The sequence below is a fragment of the Saccoglossus kowalevskii genome, chromosome 5 (genome assembly GCF_978046115.1).
Source record: "Saccoglossus kowalevskii chromosome 5, keSacKowa6.1, whole genome shotgun sequence".
Taxonomy (NCBI): Eukaryota; Metazoa; Hemichordata; class Enteropneusta; family Harrimaniidae; genus Saccoglossus; species Saccoglossus kowalevskii.
In genome coordinates, this window is record NC_140645.1 from 31,178,017 (window position 1) to 31,198,472 (window position 20,456).

Here is a 20,456-nt window from a genome sequence, read left to right on the forward strand (position 1 = left end):
CTATGCGTTGTGCTTACTATGTGACCCCATCGTATTTCATGACTATGCAAGTTGTTGACTGTTTACGGAGCACAATATCCTAGATTCTTGAAGCGCCCAGGTGTACAAAACACGTCCGTTCGATACTAAATATGTATATTAACGATGGCACAACACTCAAAATATAAGGTATATTTCTGAGTACTATTTCAATACGTTGAAACTAGGCATTCTATATGTCGACTGACAGAAATAAGGTCAGAGTCCGTACGCAGTGCTGACATTTTGTACCGGAAGTAAAAGCCAAGGTGACATTTGCATATCCAGCATAATTATGAATCACGCTGTGCATGATTATAAATCGCGTTGCATCACAGTTGTCAACAGTTACGTCAACAGTTAAGTGTGTTTAAAAACAGTTTAATTATCTTCTTGTTTTTCATTGTACTTGGCTTTGCATCGTATGAATGTATGTATATATTCCTACTACCTGCTGCAGTTTATGCAGCTCGCTTGGTCGTGGTACACATTGCGGGGCGGCCGCAAACAGACAATGAGGTTTTCCAAAACAATGCAATGTATGAAATGTTAAATGCTTTTAGCAGCACGTTGATCAACTAACTGTCTTGGATGGGTACTTCGTTGAAACATGATATTGAATCTCGAGCGTCAACGACGACGTCATACAATCTATTCTGTCGATCGCTATTTGGTTTACAACACCTGTTCATTCCTCACTCAGATTCTCTTTCAATGGCCGGGATGGCCATTAGTGGCGACGTCTGGGACACGTAGCACAATTTACTATCCGACATATATATGTGTAGTGTTAAATTTGTCTAAATTTGGGCTATAAATCCTAACTCCAGCCTTGGATATAAACATTAATTAACACATAACATGTTATAATGAATAAATATATATCCAGACACTTCGTGATAGGCTCGCTCTTAAGAAATTGCTGTATTCTGATCTGCAAAAACATTTGTAACTTGAACTATTTAAATCACCCAATGTAATACTACTAATATCAAATATTGATTAATAATTTGATTAGCATTACAAAATATTTAGATAGTGATTAATTTGCTAATAATGGAGTTGTATGCTCTATTCAAGACAAATGTTGAATATCAATGTTCCCCTAGAATATGTTTGCTAAATATGCTTGGTGAAATCGGATAGTCTGAGAAACATCCTTCTTGTGTTCTTTAAATTAAATTCAGTATTTCAAGGTAATTTTCTATTCATACATATACCGGTAGGAATTCAGCCTGTGTCATTTTTGTAGCAAAAGATATGAAAATTAGCAAAGTCTGTAATAAAGACATGAAATAAGACTAGAAATAAGTTTATATTTTTATATTTCATAACATTTTCCCCCAAGCCTTGTCTATCTGTTTAAGCAACTTGAGTAAATTGTTAAGAACAAAGACGCATGTTGCTGTCATACCAAAAACCTACCAGGATTTATGACTTTCAGGGGTCATGAAAGTGGCATATAATTTTGGGTGTGGTTCAATAAACATAATTTTGAAACATTACAAACGAGTGTAACCTGGGTTTTTTCAAATTAGCTTATTGAGAAGGTTTCTGATTGCTGATTAATAAAGTTAGTGCAATATATTTACTGTATATTGTCTGTTTTCAGACCCTTTTTTCTGATCAATATTTACTGGACTAAATGATGAACGAGATTTCGAAGACAAATTTTGTTGATAGAAGTTGAAATTAAAACAGGTTAATTAATTGGACAGGGTTGCAAATAAAGGTACCAGTCTCCAGCAGGATAAATAAAGAAGTTCCATTCTTGGTTTATCATTTCATAAGTCTTAACACTCTAAGCAATTATTTGGGTTTGCTACTTTGGGCTCTACTCAATTTGGTAAGGGACAATTTGTACATTAACCTGGTCCAGCTAAAATCTACCTGTCTGATAGGTGGACATGGCTTAATTTTGACCCCTGAATAATGTTGGTTCATTTTATTGCGACTTCTTCTTTTTAAAATCCTATACTTCATAATTATTTATTAAATTTATTAACCTGTCATTCTAGTTCATAACAATTTATTAACTTTATTAACCTGTCGTTCTACTTCATAATTGATTAACTTTATTAACCCGTCATTCTACTACATAATAATTGATTAACTTTATTAACATGTCATTCTAGAATGTATTGTTATACAGCAGTATTATAACACAACATATAATATTTTGAAAATGATTTACAAACTTTATGGCAAATTTTAAATTCGTAAGTCTAATTTTGTGACTGAGACCTTATTCTCTGAAAATGAAACCAAATCAAATTTTGTTATTGTTCAAATTGCAGTACTTGACACGCCCGACAAAAACCCAATTGCGGAGAACACTGGGTCAATAGTTAATTTAAGGTGAAAGCCCTCACTACCCCAATACATTGCAACCCTATTTTTGTTTACGGATACATACGCAGGTAGTATTGCTTTAATTATTCAACCTTGATTGTATTTTTAATATCATTACATTGACTGTCATTATCTTTATCTCTGAGAACAGCAAAATTATTCTTTTCTTTGAGGATTTGTCGAATGATTGAAATGTCAGGATGTGCACGTAGTCGAGTGTAAATTAGCTTGGTCATCTGAATCGTTATGTAGTAGTTTCACGTACAGTGTCCTGTAAAAATATTGCCTGGTGTCTTATCTTTTTAATAGTTTTTTTTTTAGACTAATTATGTATTAACCTGTTTGGGCGGGATGTGTTGGAGTTGGTAGTGGTTTGTAATAACAGAATGTTACATGTTTATTTTGCACTTTGTAAATATGTCAGACATAGTATACATGGCAAATGGCCAATTATGGTATGCAAATTAGGTTGTCAATACAAAGAGGCTTTCAGGAGAGTGCAGTGGTCTAGTTTCGCTACTCCAATCGGTAAAAAAGCTGCCAGTGTTTACAAAAAAAGTTGTGACAGTGCAACTGTTTGCGGTTTTATGAGTACTCCCGTTTGCTTGAATATGCTCTATAATGATTACCACACTTTTTTTCTGAAAAAAAACAAGAAGGAGCACTGCAATTCAGCGGCGTCACCAAGTGGGGTAGATAAGGTTCTCCCTACCAGGGTGTGGATTTTTTGATAATTCTAAGTTAAAATGGAACATTCTATGACTTCCTTGGGGCCAAAAATACTATCAGACGGATCACAGTTGAAGACTGTGGTCACATGTGATCCCTGGTCAATCAGAATTTTATGTTTTCTCCCTGCTTTGCAGGTTAAGTGGGCGCATGCCCATAGCATAAGGGCGCTGCCCCACTGTTTCCTTGTTTAAAAAAATCCTAGAATAACCCATGGGTTACTTAACCTTTTCCCACCTTACCCTATCCCCTATATTATTGTTCACAGGTTCTTAATCCCCACCCCCTGAGTGAGAAAAAAAATCATGAGAAAATGCCAGACAATTTCAAGTATCTCTGAACACCGCTATCCAGAAATTAGCCCCACAGTTTTATTGTACATGTTCACATAGATTTAATTTATTGGATTTTCCTCATCAGTGAAAATGGCGAAATTAAAACCCAGTGAATTTAATGCATTTGCAGTACTCAGTGGGAGTGTCAGATTTCCATTGACTCTTACATAACTGATGTCCAGTAAACATCTGAAAACTAGGTTCAGGTGTGCTATTGTACAAAAGGCACCATGAACTAAACTATAAAAATCACATCCCAGATATCTCGTTATTGCACCAACATTTTTGTGAGAATTGTGCTGTTGAGGAAGATAATCAAATCATTGATAAATTTGAACATGCCATAAAAGTGAATTGTTTTTATACAATATGTATATATACAAATGTCCGGTGTTTCAAAAGTTTATAAAAATAGAACATGTTCACCAATCCTGAATTTGCATTTTCCAAGTCAGTTTACTGCCTCTTTCTATTCTAATTAGTTAACAGATTTTTAGGTTATAATGTTGAAAATATTATGCAAGACTAAGAAATTCTAGTATCTGTATCAGAAAAAACATAAATACCAAGACAGACAAAAGCTATAGACTTACAGTTAGTGATAATGCTGTTTAAACTATTGACCCAAGAATGAAATGTCTTAATTAGAGAATGTGAGCCAATCTTTCAAGGCTTGGAATTCTTTGAAGGCAGTAGTCGCGTCACCTGAATTCATTGACGCCTAAAAATATTCAAATATTTTCTTTACAATTGAGGCTGGGCTTAACACGAAGTAGTCTCATTGACCAGGCAGGACAAGTAATATTGCCATTCAGACAACTCAATAGCAATTTGCTTTCCTGCCTGCCTGCCTCAACAGACTATGGTAATTATATAGGCGCAGTTGATGTGTGAAGTTGAAGCAAATATAAAGTGTCATTGATGCACATGAAGAAGCAACTAGTTAAATCTCAATCGTGCATAGAAAAAATGTCCTGAAACATCTTGATATGTTGTGTGATGTAATCAAATCAGGTTTCTCTTTTCGTACAATTTTGACCCGACTATATTGACATTTACACTACAATTCAACTGAGAAAACGTGCATTGTCTGTTTGACAATCATATTACTCAGATGGATGGACAGCAGTTTTTTTCAAAAGAACAATTTGAGGAACTTTCTGCTACTTGATCTTTAGGCTTCATGACTAAATGTCCCTGCATATTAAACTTGGCTAATACTTATTAAAAATGTTTCATGAATTTAAATTGGTTTAGTTATAAAATCAAAGCACTGGCTAGAAATGAGATGTACTGTTGCTCTTTATTGAGTTATGTTCATCTGAAAATCTATAATAAACGCAAAATTTGGGTTACAGAAAGATTTATACAGATACCCTACCCATTTTTTTTTATTGAAAATTCCTATTATATATAAAAACCACTCTCTACCTTATTTACGATAAAATGCATTTCTTGTTGATGTCGAAATGGCAGCTACAACTCTACATCCTAATAAAATCAGAGTTTGAATTGTAAGCATCGACTGCGCATGCTTCGGACTACGCCTACAAAAAGACACTTTGGCTATCGATGCTTATTTATAGCTGTTGACCAGACGTCTTCCTCACCTCTTGGCTGTGCTTCAGAGAATTGACAAAATCAATTGAATAAGGAATTGTTTTGGATCTAGTCTATACATTTGTAGGTTCTTATTTAAGAACATTAATTTACTGACAGTTATTGTGTTTCCTACGCAAATTACATTTGCACGATAAAAAAAATGCTTTTTATTGCAGTTCTCATTCATTCGTCAGATTTATATTTCCCATGACCCTAGGTATTGTTATGCAAAGTAAGAAGCCCATGCCTTTTGCAAGTTGCGTTATGTTTACATTCATGTTTGTCTTCATTTCAGAGCCAGACTACCTGTAATGATGGGAATCTCTTGCTACGTATTCTGCTGTCTATTACCAGTAATGGGTGAGTACATCGTTACACATCTTATTATATAGGAGTATGACATACTGGCATTTTTGGGGGTATGGGTATGCTTTAATACAATACTCTGATACCAAAATTAAAGTCTGTTGCTTTGCATTGCAGCTACCTTAGATTGTCAATGATGAGGTCTCCTCAGGGATATCTTTTAATTAGGGGTGATGTATAAGACCGTAGATGAGGTTAAATTTTGTTTATATAGAAAATGCATGCTAATGTACAATATATTTCACCAACCCTTTGGTGGCACTTCTTGTATTTGCTGATTAATTTGGACATACCTTAAGTGAAAAATCTAGGAGGAAATGACAGTTTGATGCAATATTATATATATATTCATAGATGATGTATTTTCCAACCGCCAAACAAATTGATGGCATGATACTAAGTAAATCTGAAACGCACACAAGGTTATTGCGTCTACATTGGCATGTCAAGTAGACAATACATAATGGACTTATTGTTAGTGTACCTGTGTGGTGCTTTCTGTTTTGACATACAATGTACATGCATGTAGAAGACCTGAAGATAATGGTTGTCTAAAAACATGCGGTACTTGTCTGTGTGATACCGCATTCTACAATGCAATGTCTTGAATTATTACATTGTACTGCAGTATATTTTGATCCGTTCCTGAAATCAAAATCGGTATTTCCATACCCCATATGCAAATGAGGTCTGAGAGAAAACAAAGTACCGTAGTCCCTTTAGGAGTACTGTTTTTTGAAACATAGCAGAAATAAACAATATTTGGAAGTACGATATTTTTCTCTTGGAGTACATGAATATACTTGCCGAGTGAAATGAAATTTGAACAGTAATTGTACTTTTAGGCAGTCACTTATTTCGACTTCAACTAATTTGCATATCACCGATATAATTTTCATGGTCAATATGCAAATGACAATGGTGGATTCATTGACAACCGAACTATTTTTATTTTGTGAATATATTTTCAACTATATTTTTATCCTGTTCAAATCATTCAGCAACATTTTTGGGATATTTAGGCGTACATCACATGGAATACTACGATTGGGAGAACTTAATGTTTGTTGACCATCTAGTAACAGTTTTATTAAAATTCACCCGTGAAAGTACGGCCGCAGGATACACCAAATCACTCGTGAAAATAACTGCCATATGCAACGAAAGCCATGGGAAGGGTGTGGGGTCTGTCATAGTATGTAGTGGTTGTACTTCGTTTCTTCTGATAACTGACAAACTTTCGTAGAAATGGAGACTAGTGCATTCGTCTCATACATAGCTATGAATTAGGTTATTTCATGCATTCATAATATGATTTCTTGTACATTGTATGAACATTACATTTTTTAACTGAATGTATTCTGTGTTTTTTACAGTATTGTCGCAGTCATTTCGTGGTGTTCCCATAGATACTGTGGTTTTGGAAGGAAACGAGGTATTGTTGAATTGTAGTTTCAATGATTTTGAAGGCTCCGCCAGTCTCGGATGGAACAGAGGGCAATTATCGCTGTACCTGGGTAACAAAGCAGGCCAGCTTTTCGCTGATCATGATTTTGATGAATGTTGCGAGATTGTCGGTAATACGCAAAACGGTGACTTTACGTTAAAAATAAGGAATGCTAACTTTGATGATATGGCGATGTGGAAATGTTCCTACTCTGGAACAATCATTCTGGAAGAAGAAGCTGACATAACAGTTTTGGGTAAGTGCTATTATAATATCTGTACTTCTTATGAAAGTATAATAGACGACTGATACTTAGCGATGATCACATGACAATCCGTGTGATATTTCTTATCTTGTATCTTAACAGGTAAAAGACCATGAATAAAACGAGTTATGTAAAAACTTTTTATCATGCGAAATATCTTGATCGGTATGTGCTGCCAGACAAATCATAAATGATTTTTGTTGGTGCTACAGTGTAATGCAAATTGCTTTATTTCTGTTGGAATGTTTTGATTTAAAAATGTGACTTAAAAAAATATTTTTTTGGAAAGATGCTCATGGTCTGCTTGTAGAACTGTGAAATTTTCACTGAGATAAAATTGTGAATAACCCTCGCATTTCCCCTACCCCACCCCACCCCAACTTTCCAAATCATACAAAAGTGATTGCGATTGTAATTTTAAAAATACTGGTGAAAAATATGCACAAGAACTAGAACTAGTGATTTTTAATAATTTTGGATGAATAATTTCCCTTCTCAATTTTAGAAAATATATAATGGTTGTTACTTACGAAAACGTCAACGTGATTGTGCATCAAAAGACTGAGGGAAAATTGTTTCTTCTGCAGTTGTATTATTGCGACTGCAGTCAAACTACACCTAATCTATTTTTTCGCTTGTCTTGAAAATTGAATAGTGTTCTGCAAAGGTGTTGAAGGCCATTCAGGGTCAGCGTCTGACAAAAACTCTTTATAATGCAACTGTGTGTTGAGTGCGTGTGTGGGAGGATTGAATACAAAATGCCTATACAATATCATTGTGTTACCTTTGACCCAGTTTCTTTTACCCATTTTAAGCTGTTGGCTCTTATAATGTCGGTTTCAGTTTACGTAAAAGATAAAATGTAATAGCAGGGTGTGAAAATTGAATTAACATGCATATCATGTAATGCCAGTTTTGTCCGTAAAACGGACATTTGCTGTCAGATGCAGCTTAATTGTAGTTGTCACTTGTAGCTTGTAATTCATTATCTTTCTTGATTATAAAAATTACGTTGGCGTGGCGGTGGGGTGGGGGTGGGGGGACATGTGAGTGGGTTTGGGACGTGCAATGTAGTCAGCTTCCTTGCTTACATTTCGTCCCCCACATTTTTTTAAATCGTGTCCCTGTTTACATATTGAGTGCAGCAATTGTGATTCAGATGTAGTAACGTTGTCAGTGTTGTTAGCATCTCAATGTATTGATTGCCAGGCATGCCGATAAAATACTGATGTGGGGTTTTCATTATGTGCATGTTACGTTAGTGTGTTCGTGTTTCTATTCTACACTGAAATCCTTTTTTAGTGTGTTGAATAAGGGAATTAAGACCTCAAAATGGTCGGGCAGCTGGCAGGTCCACTTTAACGTACTCGGTTGCCATGGTATCGCTTTGAAAATAAATGGACATATTGAAGAGAAGTTGAAAATGTTTCCTGCCTCAGAGACATCTCCAAATCCTTATGGTTTCTCAGTAATGTTTGATTGCCGACTAATAGAAAAGTAAAAATTTCAGTCATTCGTGTCTAATCACTAACTGATAACTAAGAAGTATTGTTCAATAGACACATTACAAGTCATCCAAAATGACATGCCTGCAATGCATTGTGGGTAGTATTTGACCCAAAGGTCATAGCATTATAGTGTCATCAAAACATAACATAGAATTTGACGAACACGAAAGAAGTGGATATAAATGTGTAACAATCCTCAGGGGCGGACATCCGGGCAATTTCTACCGCCTGGCAACCCTCGCGGTGAAAACGGTAGAAAACGGTACTTTGCGATGGTTGTTGAGACTCCCCTGAACAGTGTAACAAGATTAGCCCTGCGTGTGTAACATGTATGAATTTGGTTGTTCAGGATTACTTCAAAGTTGAGTTTGTGTTTTCTCGAGTTTTCACCGGCTCCACCGGCGTTCCACAGTAGCGCGCACAAAGCCCTTAGAAATACGTGGTACAGTGGTGCGCGTCTTAGCAACGTAGAACGTCTGTGACGTAGCTCCGCCCCCCAGGATATACTACACACCTTTGATGGTGAATTTTGATGAAGCAAATGAACCATGTTTCAGGCAATATGCAAGATCTTGCAGAGGCTAGAAAAATCACCTATTCTACAATCCTATCCACAAAGTAGACATGAATTTCAATAGATCTTGATGTATCTTTAGGGTTGCAAGTTCTCCCCATAGCATTGAAAAATAGTGACGTGTTAACAATCTTATTTGTCTTGCACTCCCTTGTGTTTTATTCCAGACAAATGCAGAGCAGTCCCTTAACAATTAGTTGCATTTTGGGATAACAATAGGCTGTTGTAGAATAACAATAGGCTGTTGTAGAATAACAATAGGCTGTTGTAGAATAACAATAGGCTGTTGTAGAATAACAATAGGCTGTTGTAGAATAACAATAGGCTGTTGTAGAATAACAATAGGCTGTTGTAGAATAACAATAGGCTGTTGTAGAATAACAATAGGCTGTTGTAGAATAACAATAGGCTGTTGTAGAATAACAATAGGCTATTTTATATCAATAGGCTATTTTATAGTCAGATATTAAGTTTGATTGACACCTAGCAATGATCATATTATAAGCGTTTGTGCACTGTGTATGAAATATAAATAAGATATTTTTAATACACGTCTGATATTTTACACGCAAGGCATTATGTTAATGGCTTCCTTGTGATGCCTTGCCCTACATCCCGACTTATCATAGTTTGTTCAACTTCTGTTTTAAGTCTTCCTTGAAACACCTGGCATATTCCATTAACCCCCTGAGGGGAGGTAGGTTAGTCGACTTCATTGCCCTTAATGCACATCTAATTGATTGCCAAGACAATTGTTTCAATTTTAGCCAATCTTAATTAGTTTGTGTAACATTGTTGCAAGGTGTGAATTTATACAGTTTCAGGATGAAGCATGCGAGAAATATCCTCTGATAACAACGAATCAAGTATACGGCAAATACAACTTGCAGGAAGTAATCGTCACGTTCATTTATTACGTACGGCTGTCCACGTTGCAATTATTGGTTGCAAGACGGCTAACCTTGACGCACACTAATGTCTTCATGTAATTTCTGATGTTTTTTAAAACGAGTTTGATAGTTTGTTGAACTGAACTTTTGGGACCAACCATTTCGATCAGGTGTGGTAGAGCTGCTGTTGGGATGAGACATTTATATAAGCATGGTGCTCAAGGTTGAACAGTTGTGCTTTTCATAGAATCATGATTGAATATTTACAAAACTGATATTAATGTAGATGGCCTTCACATGACACAATAAATGTTTTCTTCTCTGAAAAAGAATTTTCTAAAGAATACTATACTGACCGCTTTAACTAAGTAGCAACTTGCCCCCTTTTTGTGGCATTTTTATTTATTCATATCAAGTTCGACTTGCAGTTCTCTATAAAATTTCTCAAACCTGGCCTTATTTTTTCATATAATCAAATCACAATGTCCACTGGGAATATGAACAATGTGAATAAGGTTCCTAGAACGAAATTATATTTTTAGATTCAAAGAAATAACGACTAGAATGGATTTGTTGGGCAAATTGAAACCTTAATAATGCAATACACAAGATAAAGCGAGTCCAATACTTAATTAATGTATTTATTGACCTTGGCATTATAGGCCATTGAATAATTCACACAGGTGGCAATGAGTAAAGGCCTTGTCGAGTTTTAATTTCTCAGAACCATCGGATGGAGGAATTATGCCATATTCGGCAACTTGTTAATTTCTTGTGAAGATTGAGGGGTTGAAGTTGTCAGTTTTCTAGTATCACAGATCAGCAAGTAGCCTAGTTTTCCCATAATTCAAATGTTGTATATTAATGCCGATTCGCCCTATTCCATATGTTAAAAGTTGGTATTTTATTAACTCTGGTATTAATGCATCACTGACTGTGCTTTATTGTAGTGCTTCCATTGGTGAGTTTTACACTAAAATGTGTTGACATACAAAATAAATGACATTCAAATAAATGTTTTCTGATTCACTCATTTCAATGTGATACTTTGACATGCAAGATAACAAGAGCCTGGTGACTTAATAAAGACATTTTATTGATCACTTTACAATGTTGGTTAATGCCACTGTTAGCCAATCAGGTACAATGTTGTGAATGGTTTTGCATTGACTGAAGTTTTAGATCAAAATAAAATAGAACCTGGTATTTCAGATAATCAATCTACCCATGGTTTTTGAGAAATCTAAGTTGATTAAATGCACAAATATTTTTTATAATTCAAATTTTGTAATTTGTTGTAACCATTCACCTGTATATTTACTTATTTTTTACGCATTTACCATAAATGCCAAATTTGACTTGTATTTTCTTCTATTAGGCATACATGTTATAATGTAAATAACAGGAGTCTATGGTCAAAATTAATCATATTTTTATGACGCATCTCTATCTGGACAAGTTTCTAAATGAGTAAATTACGTAGCAGGAAATTTAAATTTACCTTATTAATCAATTGATTTACATGTCAAAATTTTGAGTTTTATTAATTGTTGAATACCTACCAGTGTGGTTCATTCTTCACTTTCATGTTTATTTCCTTTTTCTTTTTATTTTTATCTTACACCTACAAAGAACCACCGGGTGAACATGATAATTCGATTGCAATAACTGAGTCGAGATGAGAGAAAAAACCAATTAGAGTTTTTACGATTGACGTGGAATTGCAGACATTTATTGCGTGATGTTTACGAGCTTTAACGTTTCTTGAATTCAGGTCATATGCTAATGAGGCGAACAATAAAACGTCTAGTGCTGTCTGATTTCAACAATGCAATTTTGGATAAAATCGTGTTTTCAAATGTGTTGCTTGGAGTCTATTTTGAGGAAATTTTTATTTTTTCCATTAAATTCTTTTACTACCTTTTCAAAATTTTAGAATTTAATCAAAAGTGATTCTTTGTAGCAAAGTTAGTCTTCGTTCTTAACTTCATGTATATATTTATTTTCTAGACTAACAATCATAGAAAAAAACCATAAAATAATAAGAAAATATTGAAACTTAAATTTCATTTTTACAATTGGTATTTTATTCTTAATGAAATCTACAAAAGAAGTGTCCTTCGATGGGCTAATAAAATGCATTGATAAATGATTCTGACAAGGTGTCCTGGATAACAAGGATTGAAATCGTGCTAGAATATAAAGAAAAACAAGTAAATTTATGTGACCTTAAAATAGGTCAAATTCTCTTAATGGTTATGACCATGAATGCTAATGTAGTTGATGTGATTAATGACCATCCATTAATATGCCCATATTACATGTATTTCGCTGTTAATGATAGGTCAACATATGGTTTGTTTTATCTCGTTTCAAATAAAGGATTCTTTTCATAATCTTGTATTTGTTTACCATTAATACTGTATACTGCGTCACTATTCGAGAAATTTGTGATTTTTTTTAAAAGTATTTATGCTGCACAATTAATCGATTTTCACCGACTTCAGATATTTACAAATATTTATCTATTTCGAATTTAAAGCGTTTGGCAGTACGTTGCTTAATGGGAACAAAGAATTGTCGTGCACCTTGAATATAGTGATGCTGCCCTCAACTGTTATATATGATCCGATAGAATTGCATGCAAATCAGCAGTTGCATTTATGATAGTTTCATTTGTGAATATAAAAAATACATAAAGGAAAAACAAAGAAGCTGGAACAAATGGAAACATTAGAAAATACAAGACAATAAAAAAATGACAGAAAAACAAAAGTGACAGTGGATTTTTGAAAGATTTTCAAAATATTTTGATCAGTGGTGTGCCTTTGCTTCAGGTCTTGATAAAAAAATTGAAACATTTTGGAAAATCATTTTATAAAATTTGAAGAGAACTTTATACTGTAAATCAACAAATTTAATTTTTGATCATCAAAACTACATGTATCTCAAAGATGCGATCCATCAGTCTTTGTATTTTGTTCATGCGTCTCCCAGTTTGTAGGTGCAAAACTAGTTACTTTCTTTACACTTTAATCAACAAATGTGAAATTGTTTTACTCATACAGAAGGTCCACCTACCTGTGAAGTGACCGGTGCTGGTCCAGAAAATGAAGTGGTTGAAGGTCGTAGTGATGCAACTATGTCTTGCATCGCTGATGCTACACCACCAGCAACTCTTGTGTGGATGAAAGATGGAGTTGATACACCAAGCAAAGGAACCTCTCCTGTTATATATTCCCCAGTGTTTAGCAGAGATGACGCCGAGGTACCATTCAATTGTAAAATAAGCCATGGTACATTAGCAGACGCTGTCGCTTGTGAAGATGTTATCACCTTTGATGTTCAGTGTAAGTACATGTATAGTAAAAAAAAGTATATATACATACATAACAGATAAATCTTGTAATTTCTTTGCTGGGCTTGAACATGAACAGAAACATTAAATTTTATTAATTTTCCCCCTGCCTAACAAGTTTGTCGTGGTGTTCTCAGATTTTCAGTATATTGGTATTTTTGAAAATGGGAACCCTCTGAACCCAAAAGTTTAATTCCTGTATTTGTTAAAAATCTATTCTAAAGCTTTAAAAAATTAAGATTAAATATGACTTACTCTATAGTAGCGTCTGGTATGGATATTCATTTTGGCCGATTAGCTGTACAATGTATTCAAATGACAAGCTGAATGACAGATTAATAGACAAGCCGGTAGACTGGTTGGCGACCCGCTCCGCTCAAAAACAAGCACCATGTTTTTGGCTGTTTCCATGGTGTGACATAAACGTGAAGCTAACGTCGGTTTATAACTAATACGAAGTTCGCAAACACCATTCAGTCTTTAGAAGTCACTTAGTTTATTACTAGGACCACAATCACTCTCCTAGTCGAGTGACTGTGCTAGGAGGTATTCTGCTGTTACATTTATTATTTCCAACCGTTTTGCGATAGCATTTTCTAGAATGAAGCGTTTCCTGTAAATTCTGGAAAGCGAAATAATGAAATAACGAGATGGTAAATATTTACCTAAAGTACAGTGTGTTGACCTTCATTATAATATACTTCATAATGCAAAACATTAGTCACGGTGAGTTATTTAAATATACGACTCCTAATCGAAAAATATGACCACAGTCCAGAATTTCAGACGGATATTAAGAAACCTAAGAGCATATCAAAAGCATTTACTCTAAAATATAAAAAAGAACTGCAGTCAAAAGTCAAGAATGCCAGCAAATAAAGGACTCTGCCCCACAATCCTTTGTGCGCGTTATTACGGACACGCGCAAAAAACTGTACCACACTTGTCAAATCTGGGTCAAATATACAGTACGCTACTATCTTGCCACAGATTTTTAGTAGTGGAGTGTTCGGTGACCATTGAATTAGCCCGTGATTCATATTTTATGTGTATTAATTTATTCATCAATTTTCGTGACTGACAGTACTGCGATGGACGCAGGGCTCTTTGGCAACGACCGCATAGAGGTCAAAATACGCGTTCTATTTTTACACGTTAAATTTGGCTCTTCCGTTTCGCCCCTCCGGAATGTTCTACTTTCGCAGCCTAATCGCAGGTTTTTCGAAAAACGTGGAAAAACCACAAGAATTAATAGAAATGTTCCTGTTTTGGGCGGACTATTGATAGAGAATAATGTCTTTATTACAAAAATGCTGAAAAACCGTGAGTTGTTGCCTTAGTTATTTTTTTAATGGCGAAAAACTGCAAACTCGGCAAATTTGGTTGCACAACTTCCCTTTATCATATACACCCAGCGACACCGATGCCAGCTGACTGTGTACAAAACTGGTAGGAGGTAATACATTTGGGCGAAAATATTCAAAAATCAGTTTTTGGATGTTGCAATGGCAGTGGTGGGCCAGGATTTTTTTCCAATTAGTGACGGCACGACCTACCTGTGAAGTATGAACAAAACGAGTCGAGCCGTTGCTGGTGAAAAGTTACCCCAACTTTGGGGTCAAATAAACAGATATCAAAAATTCAAATGGTAACTTTGTGCCCACACTCAAGCTGAGTAGAATGAGCTATGTCTGAAGTGTTTTATCCAAAATTTGTAGGAGGAGATACATTTGGCGCGAAGCTATCCAAAAATCAGTTTTTTGGCTTTTGCTATGGCAACAGTGGGCCAAAATTTTTTTCCAGATTTTTCCTTATAACTAGGGTGGAGGTGTGACCTACCTGCCAAGTTTGAAAGAAATCGGCCAAGCCAAAAAAAATCACAGAAGAAATCATACGTGAAAACACTGGAAATGTACACACACACACACACACACACACACACACACACACACACACAAAACGACAAAAGTGATTATAAGGGCAATCCTAGCGAAGCGGATCGCCAATTATCAGGACACTTTGTGGTGATAAGCATAAAATCTGAGACCTCTGATGGAATAAATTTTTTTTTGTAGACCCTCCTGATCTCAAAATAGATGTGGAACCCAGATACAAAGATGGAAAGATTAAAGAAGGCGAGGACTTCTTTGCTTCTTGTAATGTAATATCGTCAAATCCACGAACTGACAACGTGGCATGGACTTCATTATTGGACAATTTTCAAGTGGATCCTAATAACCCACTGGAAATCTTAAGCATTACACGTGACAAGGCTGGAGAATACATGTGTTCAGCAGAGAATATATACTATGATGGAAGTACAGGAAATACTGAAGAGATCATTATAATAGATGTGCAATGTAAGTAGAGAGCGCTATTATTGTATGTGAGAATGGCACTAGAGAGCGCTATCATTGATATTCCTTTTACAAACTCTGGGTATGCCGAGCATACTGTAGAATACTTTATTTTTGCTTGTAATTTATTTTCGCTGAAAAATCCAGTGAACATATTTTTTTTCCTATATTTCACATTAATCAAAAATCAGTGAAAATAAATTTCATACAAAAAGCCTTTTCAGCTAAAATTAATTCCATCAAAAATAAAGTATTCTCCAGTATTACCTTTATTCTATTCACTTAATCTTAATAATTTAAGTCTTGTTAGCACAGAACTCATTTCCCTATTCAGCTATAACAACTTTAATGTAGAGTCAGTGTTTTTGTAAATGATCTCCAAACGTTTTACTGCAGTGCTTTAAGATTTCTTTATTGAAATTAATTGCAAATTCATACAATGTCTTGTTTATATCTGTATGTGCAGATATAAACATGTCCCATGCAATTCATTATTAAAATAATCTTTGTTATAATCACTAGACATTCCAGTTGTTGTGTTGGATGAGAGCAAGACTGTGAAAGAGGGAGACGCAGTGAGTATGATCTGCAGTACATTCATCACGGAAGCCAATCCCGCTGCCAGTGAGTTCCAGTGGATCCGTAATAGTGCTGTGGAGCAGACCACCGAAGAATTAACCTTAGATAGCGTAGCACGAAGCGATGCTGGGTTGTACAGTTGCTGTGCCTTCAATTATTTCTATGATGGCAGTCTAGGGAAGGGAGAGAGTACTACTGAGCTTGTTGTCCAATGTAAGTGTAACACTAATTGTGGATTGAGGTCATTGGTCAAAAATGTTAATTGTAGTATAGCGCAAATGTAACATGCTGATTGCCATGAAACTGAACAGATGTGAATAGTATGTTTTCAATAGTATGTTTTCTTTCATATTGCATTTTACAGATTCCTCGTTTCAAATTTTTATATTATTTGTCATATCTTCATCTTCTATGCAAGAGTACGTCACTAATTTCGTGAATTCCATGCAATGGCTTTGATTGGCCTTGTATATATATTATAAGCACTGTTGCTGAGTTAGATTCCATTCCATTTTTAATTTTCATTGAGGCCAAATAAAACAAATATTGCATTTGTGACAACTCTATCTTTCCCAGATTTTCAGGCTGATCCTGTATCTTTTTACGGCTAAGACAACTTTTAACTCTATTTGAAATTTCTCATTAGTCTCCGTTCAGGCGTAGCCTGAAAGGCGACTACTAATTCCTATTTCTGGTTCCTTCCGTCCACCCCCTTTATGTCTCCAACATTTTCTCAGAAATTCTGCAGCAGATTTTATGAAATTTGGCAGGTTGATGAGCAAGTCTCTGTTGAATATGCACGTAATTTTTATTTCCAGATCAGAAAATCCTATGTGGGTCAAGATTTTCATCAACAATTACTTCTTCCTACTGCACTGACAGAACAACTGAGCATGCTCAGAATACATTGATTCGGTTAGATTCAGATTTATGAATTATTGATTTCAGATTCACAAGCTTTACCAAATGTATTCGATCGGTAATGTATACTTTTCAGAACTCAGAACCTCAAAACCTCAGAACTATGCAACTTTGCAGAATCTCGGAACCAACTTCTAGAACCCAATTTCAAAATAGCTTACTTATCATTGTAAGTCATATTTTAGGTTATTATTAATATGACCACACCCTACCCAAAAATATGCAAATTAGCTAACTTGATTTAAGCAACCATTGAGCCAATTTCGTTCATATTTGGTAGGATTACACCTTGATACGAGTAGATGTGCTTCTGACAGCAATGACCAAGCTTTTCCAAAAATATGCAAATTAGATCAATGCAGTTATTTGATGCTATCTCTACCAGCACCGTGTCGATTTTATTTGCATTTGGTATGATTACACCTTGGCAAGAGTAGATGTGCTTTTGGCAATAATGACCACACCCTCCCAAGAATATGCAAATTAAAACAATGCAGTTATTTGATCTTTGATTCGACCCAGGTCCTAGTTATATACTAAGACCTTAATTAACAAAGAATTCATGTACATCAAGGTTCATTCAGATTTATGAATGTATGACAAGTAGTTTTGTTTTACTTGTGTACTCTGAGATTCTGAACATGGGTCAGTGGAAGTTTTTGGTGGTCAGTACAGATTAGATTATGGGAAATCACTTTATGGTGACTGTGCCCACATAGATTACATATTCATTCACATGTTTGCAGATATTGTTTGTACTACTTTATAATCAAAGAACGGAGACTGTGATATTCATGTCTTGTTTTTTTAACTAAAATGTTAACCATTATGCAAAATGTGACGTATTATCAAAAATATCCTCGTATAGTATGGGCCAAGCAGCTTAAAAAAATAATAAATTATTCATTTTCATAAAATAGTTGTAATAAATCAATATTTTTTTCTATATTTTTTTTGAAACCTGATAAGACAACAACATAGACCAACATTGGTTTAGAATGATAAAAAATGATCAGAAGTTTGTACCAATTTAAAATTTCAGCTGAGAAATGCATGGTATCGAATAATTTACAATTTCATTTTTCCAGATGCCCCTGTTGTGACTGTGCCATCAGTGGTAGCTCGTAGAGTAGGAGAGACACTGACAATTGAGTGTGAGGTTGATTCTCTGCCTGCACCAGAGTCAGTTCAGTGGGTTGCACCAGGTGCGGATCAGCCACTCAGTCAGACATCTACTGTGGAATTAGTCGACATTGGTAAAGGTGAAGGCGGAATCTACACATGTAATTCACAGAATACTTTCTATGACGGTGTACAAGGCACTGGTAGCGCCACAACGATAGTACAAATTGAATGTAAGTATTGCTCATTTCACTAGCGTTTGGAAGCCCTTGTTGCCTTTAATATAAGATCGCAGGGCCCATAGCATTGGGAAAATAATTTGAAAGTCTTTGGATTTTTTTGAGGTCTGGAAAGTCTTTGAGTTGTCTTCAAATTGCAGGAACAAATCTTTGAAAAGTCTTTAAATTTCTTCATAGTTATTAATTCATTTCAGAAAGGGCTGTTGGTCACAGGTTGAACCCTGAAAGTAAGTCTTCATGGCTATGAACTTGTAAATAAATTATTTTTGTACACGTATGAACTGCTATTTTGAATTTTGATGAGCTTTGGTGATGATGTTAACTGAATTAAGGGTCAAAATGTCAAGGGATGCAAGAAAGTTTAGGAAAAGGTCTGGAAAAGTCTTGGAAATCAGTTGGCTCTCGGATCACCTGTGTGGTTAAGATTTATGGCATGAACATTTTGTATCACGTGTCTAACTTGAACAGTTATTGCCTTGAATATGCAAGAAATGGATCTCTTTGAATATACTTTGATTCATTGACGAGTTACAATTGCACGATGAATGTGCATTTTGACATTGAACTATGAAAAGAAAAAAAAAAGAATTCAAGTTAAAAATGTAATATTTTGATTTCAGCGAAATGTTTTTTTACATTGCAGAGATTCGCAGTCAGCGAAAATCCATTATTCAAGATTCCTAGTGTATTCTATATTGGTCGAAATTTTGATGCAATTGTTTTCTCAGATGGTCCTGAGGTGAGTCTGGAAAGTCCATTATTGTCAGTAACTGAGGGAACCAAGGTGACTATTAACTGTACTGTTGATAGCCAGCCACCACCTTTTAAATACGAGTGGACACAGATCATGAAAGATGGAACTGTCAATGAACTTGGCGAGAATATGGAATATCTAAGCTTTGCATCGGTCGATAGATCTAAAGGCGGTAACTACACTTGTAAAGCAACAACAAAGTTCTACGATAACATGGATGAAGAAGCTTCAGCCTCGGCAAAACTTGTTATCCACTGTAAGTAAGAATGCATTACATAATCACTGAGTTATCAAATAAGAACAGTCGTGGTTCCGAATCTTCGATAATTTGATTGCTTTTGTAACAATTTTTTCACTGCTACAAAATTGTAATTTTCAGACTCGTGAAAATGTGTACACTCTAAAATAGAACACTGTCTACTTTTGACTCGCTCATTTTCACTTTTTGCATAATATGTGTGCTCATCTTAATCTTGAACTTGTTCAGGGAGTGTGCAAACCAATATACAGATTTCATTAGTTTAAATTGCTGCAAACCAAAATAGTCGCATCTGTCATCAAATCTCACATTTCACTGTTACAATGGCATAAATGTATATCTAATAACATAAGCAGTCAACAATCAATTTACTGAATTTTCTTCTAACCTTGATCACTTCCCATCTTCCTACGTTCCGCACTTTGTTGTAAATAAGCTTTACATAGACGAAGTCCGAAAACTGGGACTATTAATTTGGGTTCCGTCCGTTCCTGTGTTCAATCTGTACGTCCGTGTGAACGTCTGGAGCAATTTATCAGGCACCCCTTGACCGATCTCGTTCAAACTTGGTATACAGACAAGATATGATGATCTCCATATGCGCGCTGATTTTCGTTACGATTTGATTAAATATGGCTGACTGGCAGCCATTTTCCCCTCACTTTTGCTAAATTCTGATATTTAAACGTCTCTGGAACGGTTGAGCTGAACATGGCGATTTCAATCACACTTTGTACATAACCTGTTTTTCCGAGATTCGGTCCAGATGGCCAACTGGCGG

At 35.3% G+C, this 20,456-nt stretch overlaps 1 protein-coding gene across 2 annotated transcripts in view; it reads left to right on the top strand.

Annotated features, from left to right (window-relative positions):
- The first annotated feature begins 324 nt into the window (after positions 1-324).
- Positions 325-20,456, top strand: part of LOC102808783 (nephrin-like) — a 28,701-nt gene continuing 8,569 nt past the window's right edge. Inside the window, exons 1-8 of one of the 2 annotated variants that reach the window (XM_085499309.1) lie at positions 325-377; positions 5,332-5,396; positions 6,779-7,105; positions 13,155-13,436; positions 15,520-15,804; positions 16,324-16,593; positions 18,390-18,656; positions 19,391-19,672. In XM_085499309.1, the coding sequence (XP_085355435.1) occupies positions 5,348-5,396; positions 6,779-7,105; positions 13,155-13,436; positions 15,520-15,804; positions 16,324-16,593; positions 18,390-18,656; positions 19,391-19,672 (1,762 nt within the window). In that variant the 5' untranslated portion in view covers positions 325-377; positions 5,332-5,347. Of the gene's footprint in view, positions 378-4,998; positions 5,118-5,331; positions 5,397-6,778; positions 7,106-13,154; positions 13,437-15,519; positions 15,805-16,323; positions 16,594-18,389; positions 18,657-19,390; positions 19,673-20,456 lie in introns of those variants that run through there. The other variant, XM_085499310.1, reaches the window with a different exon arrangement.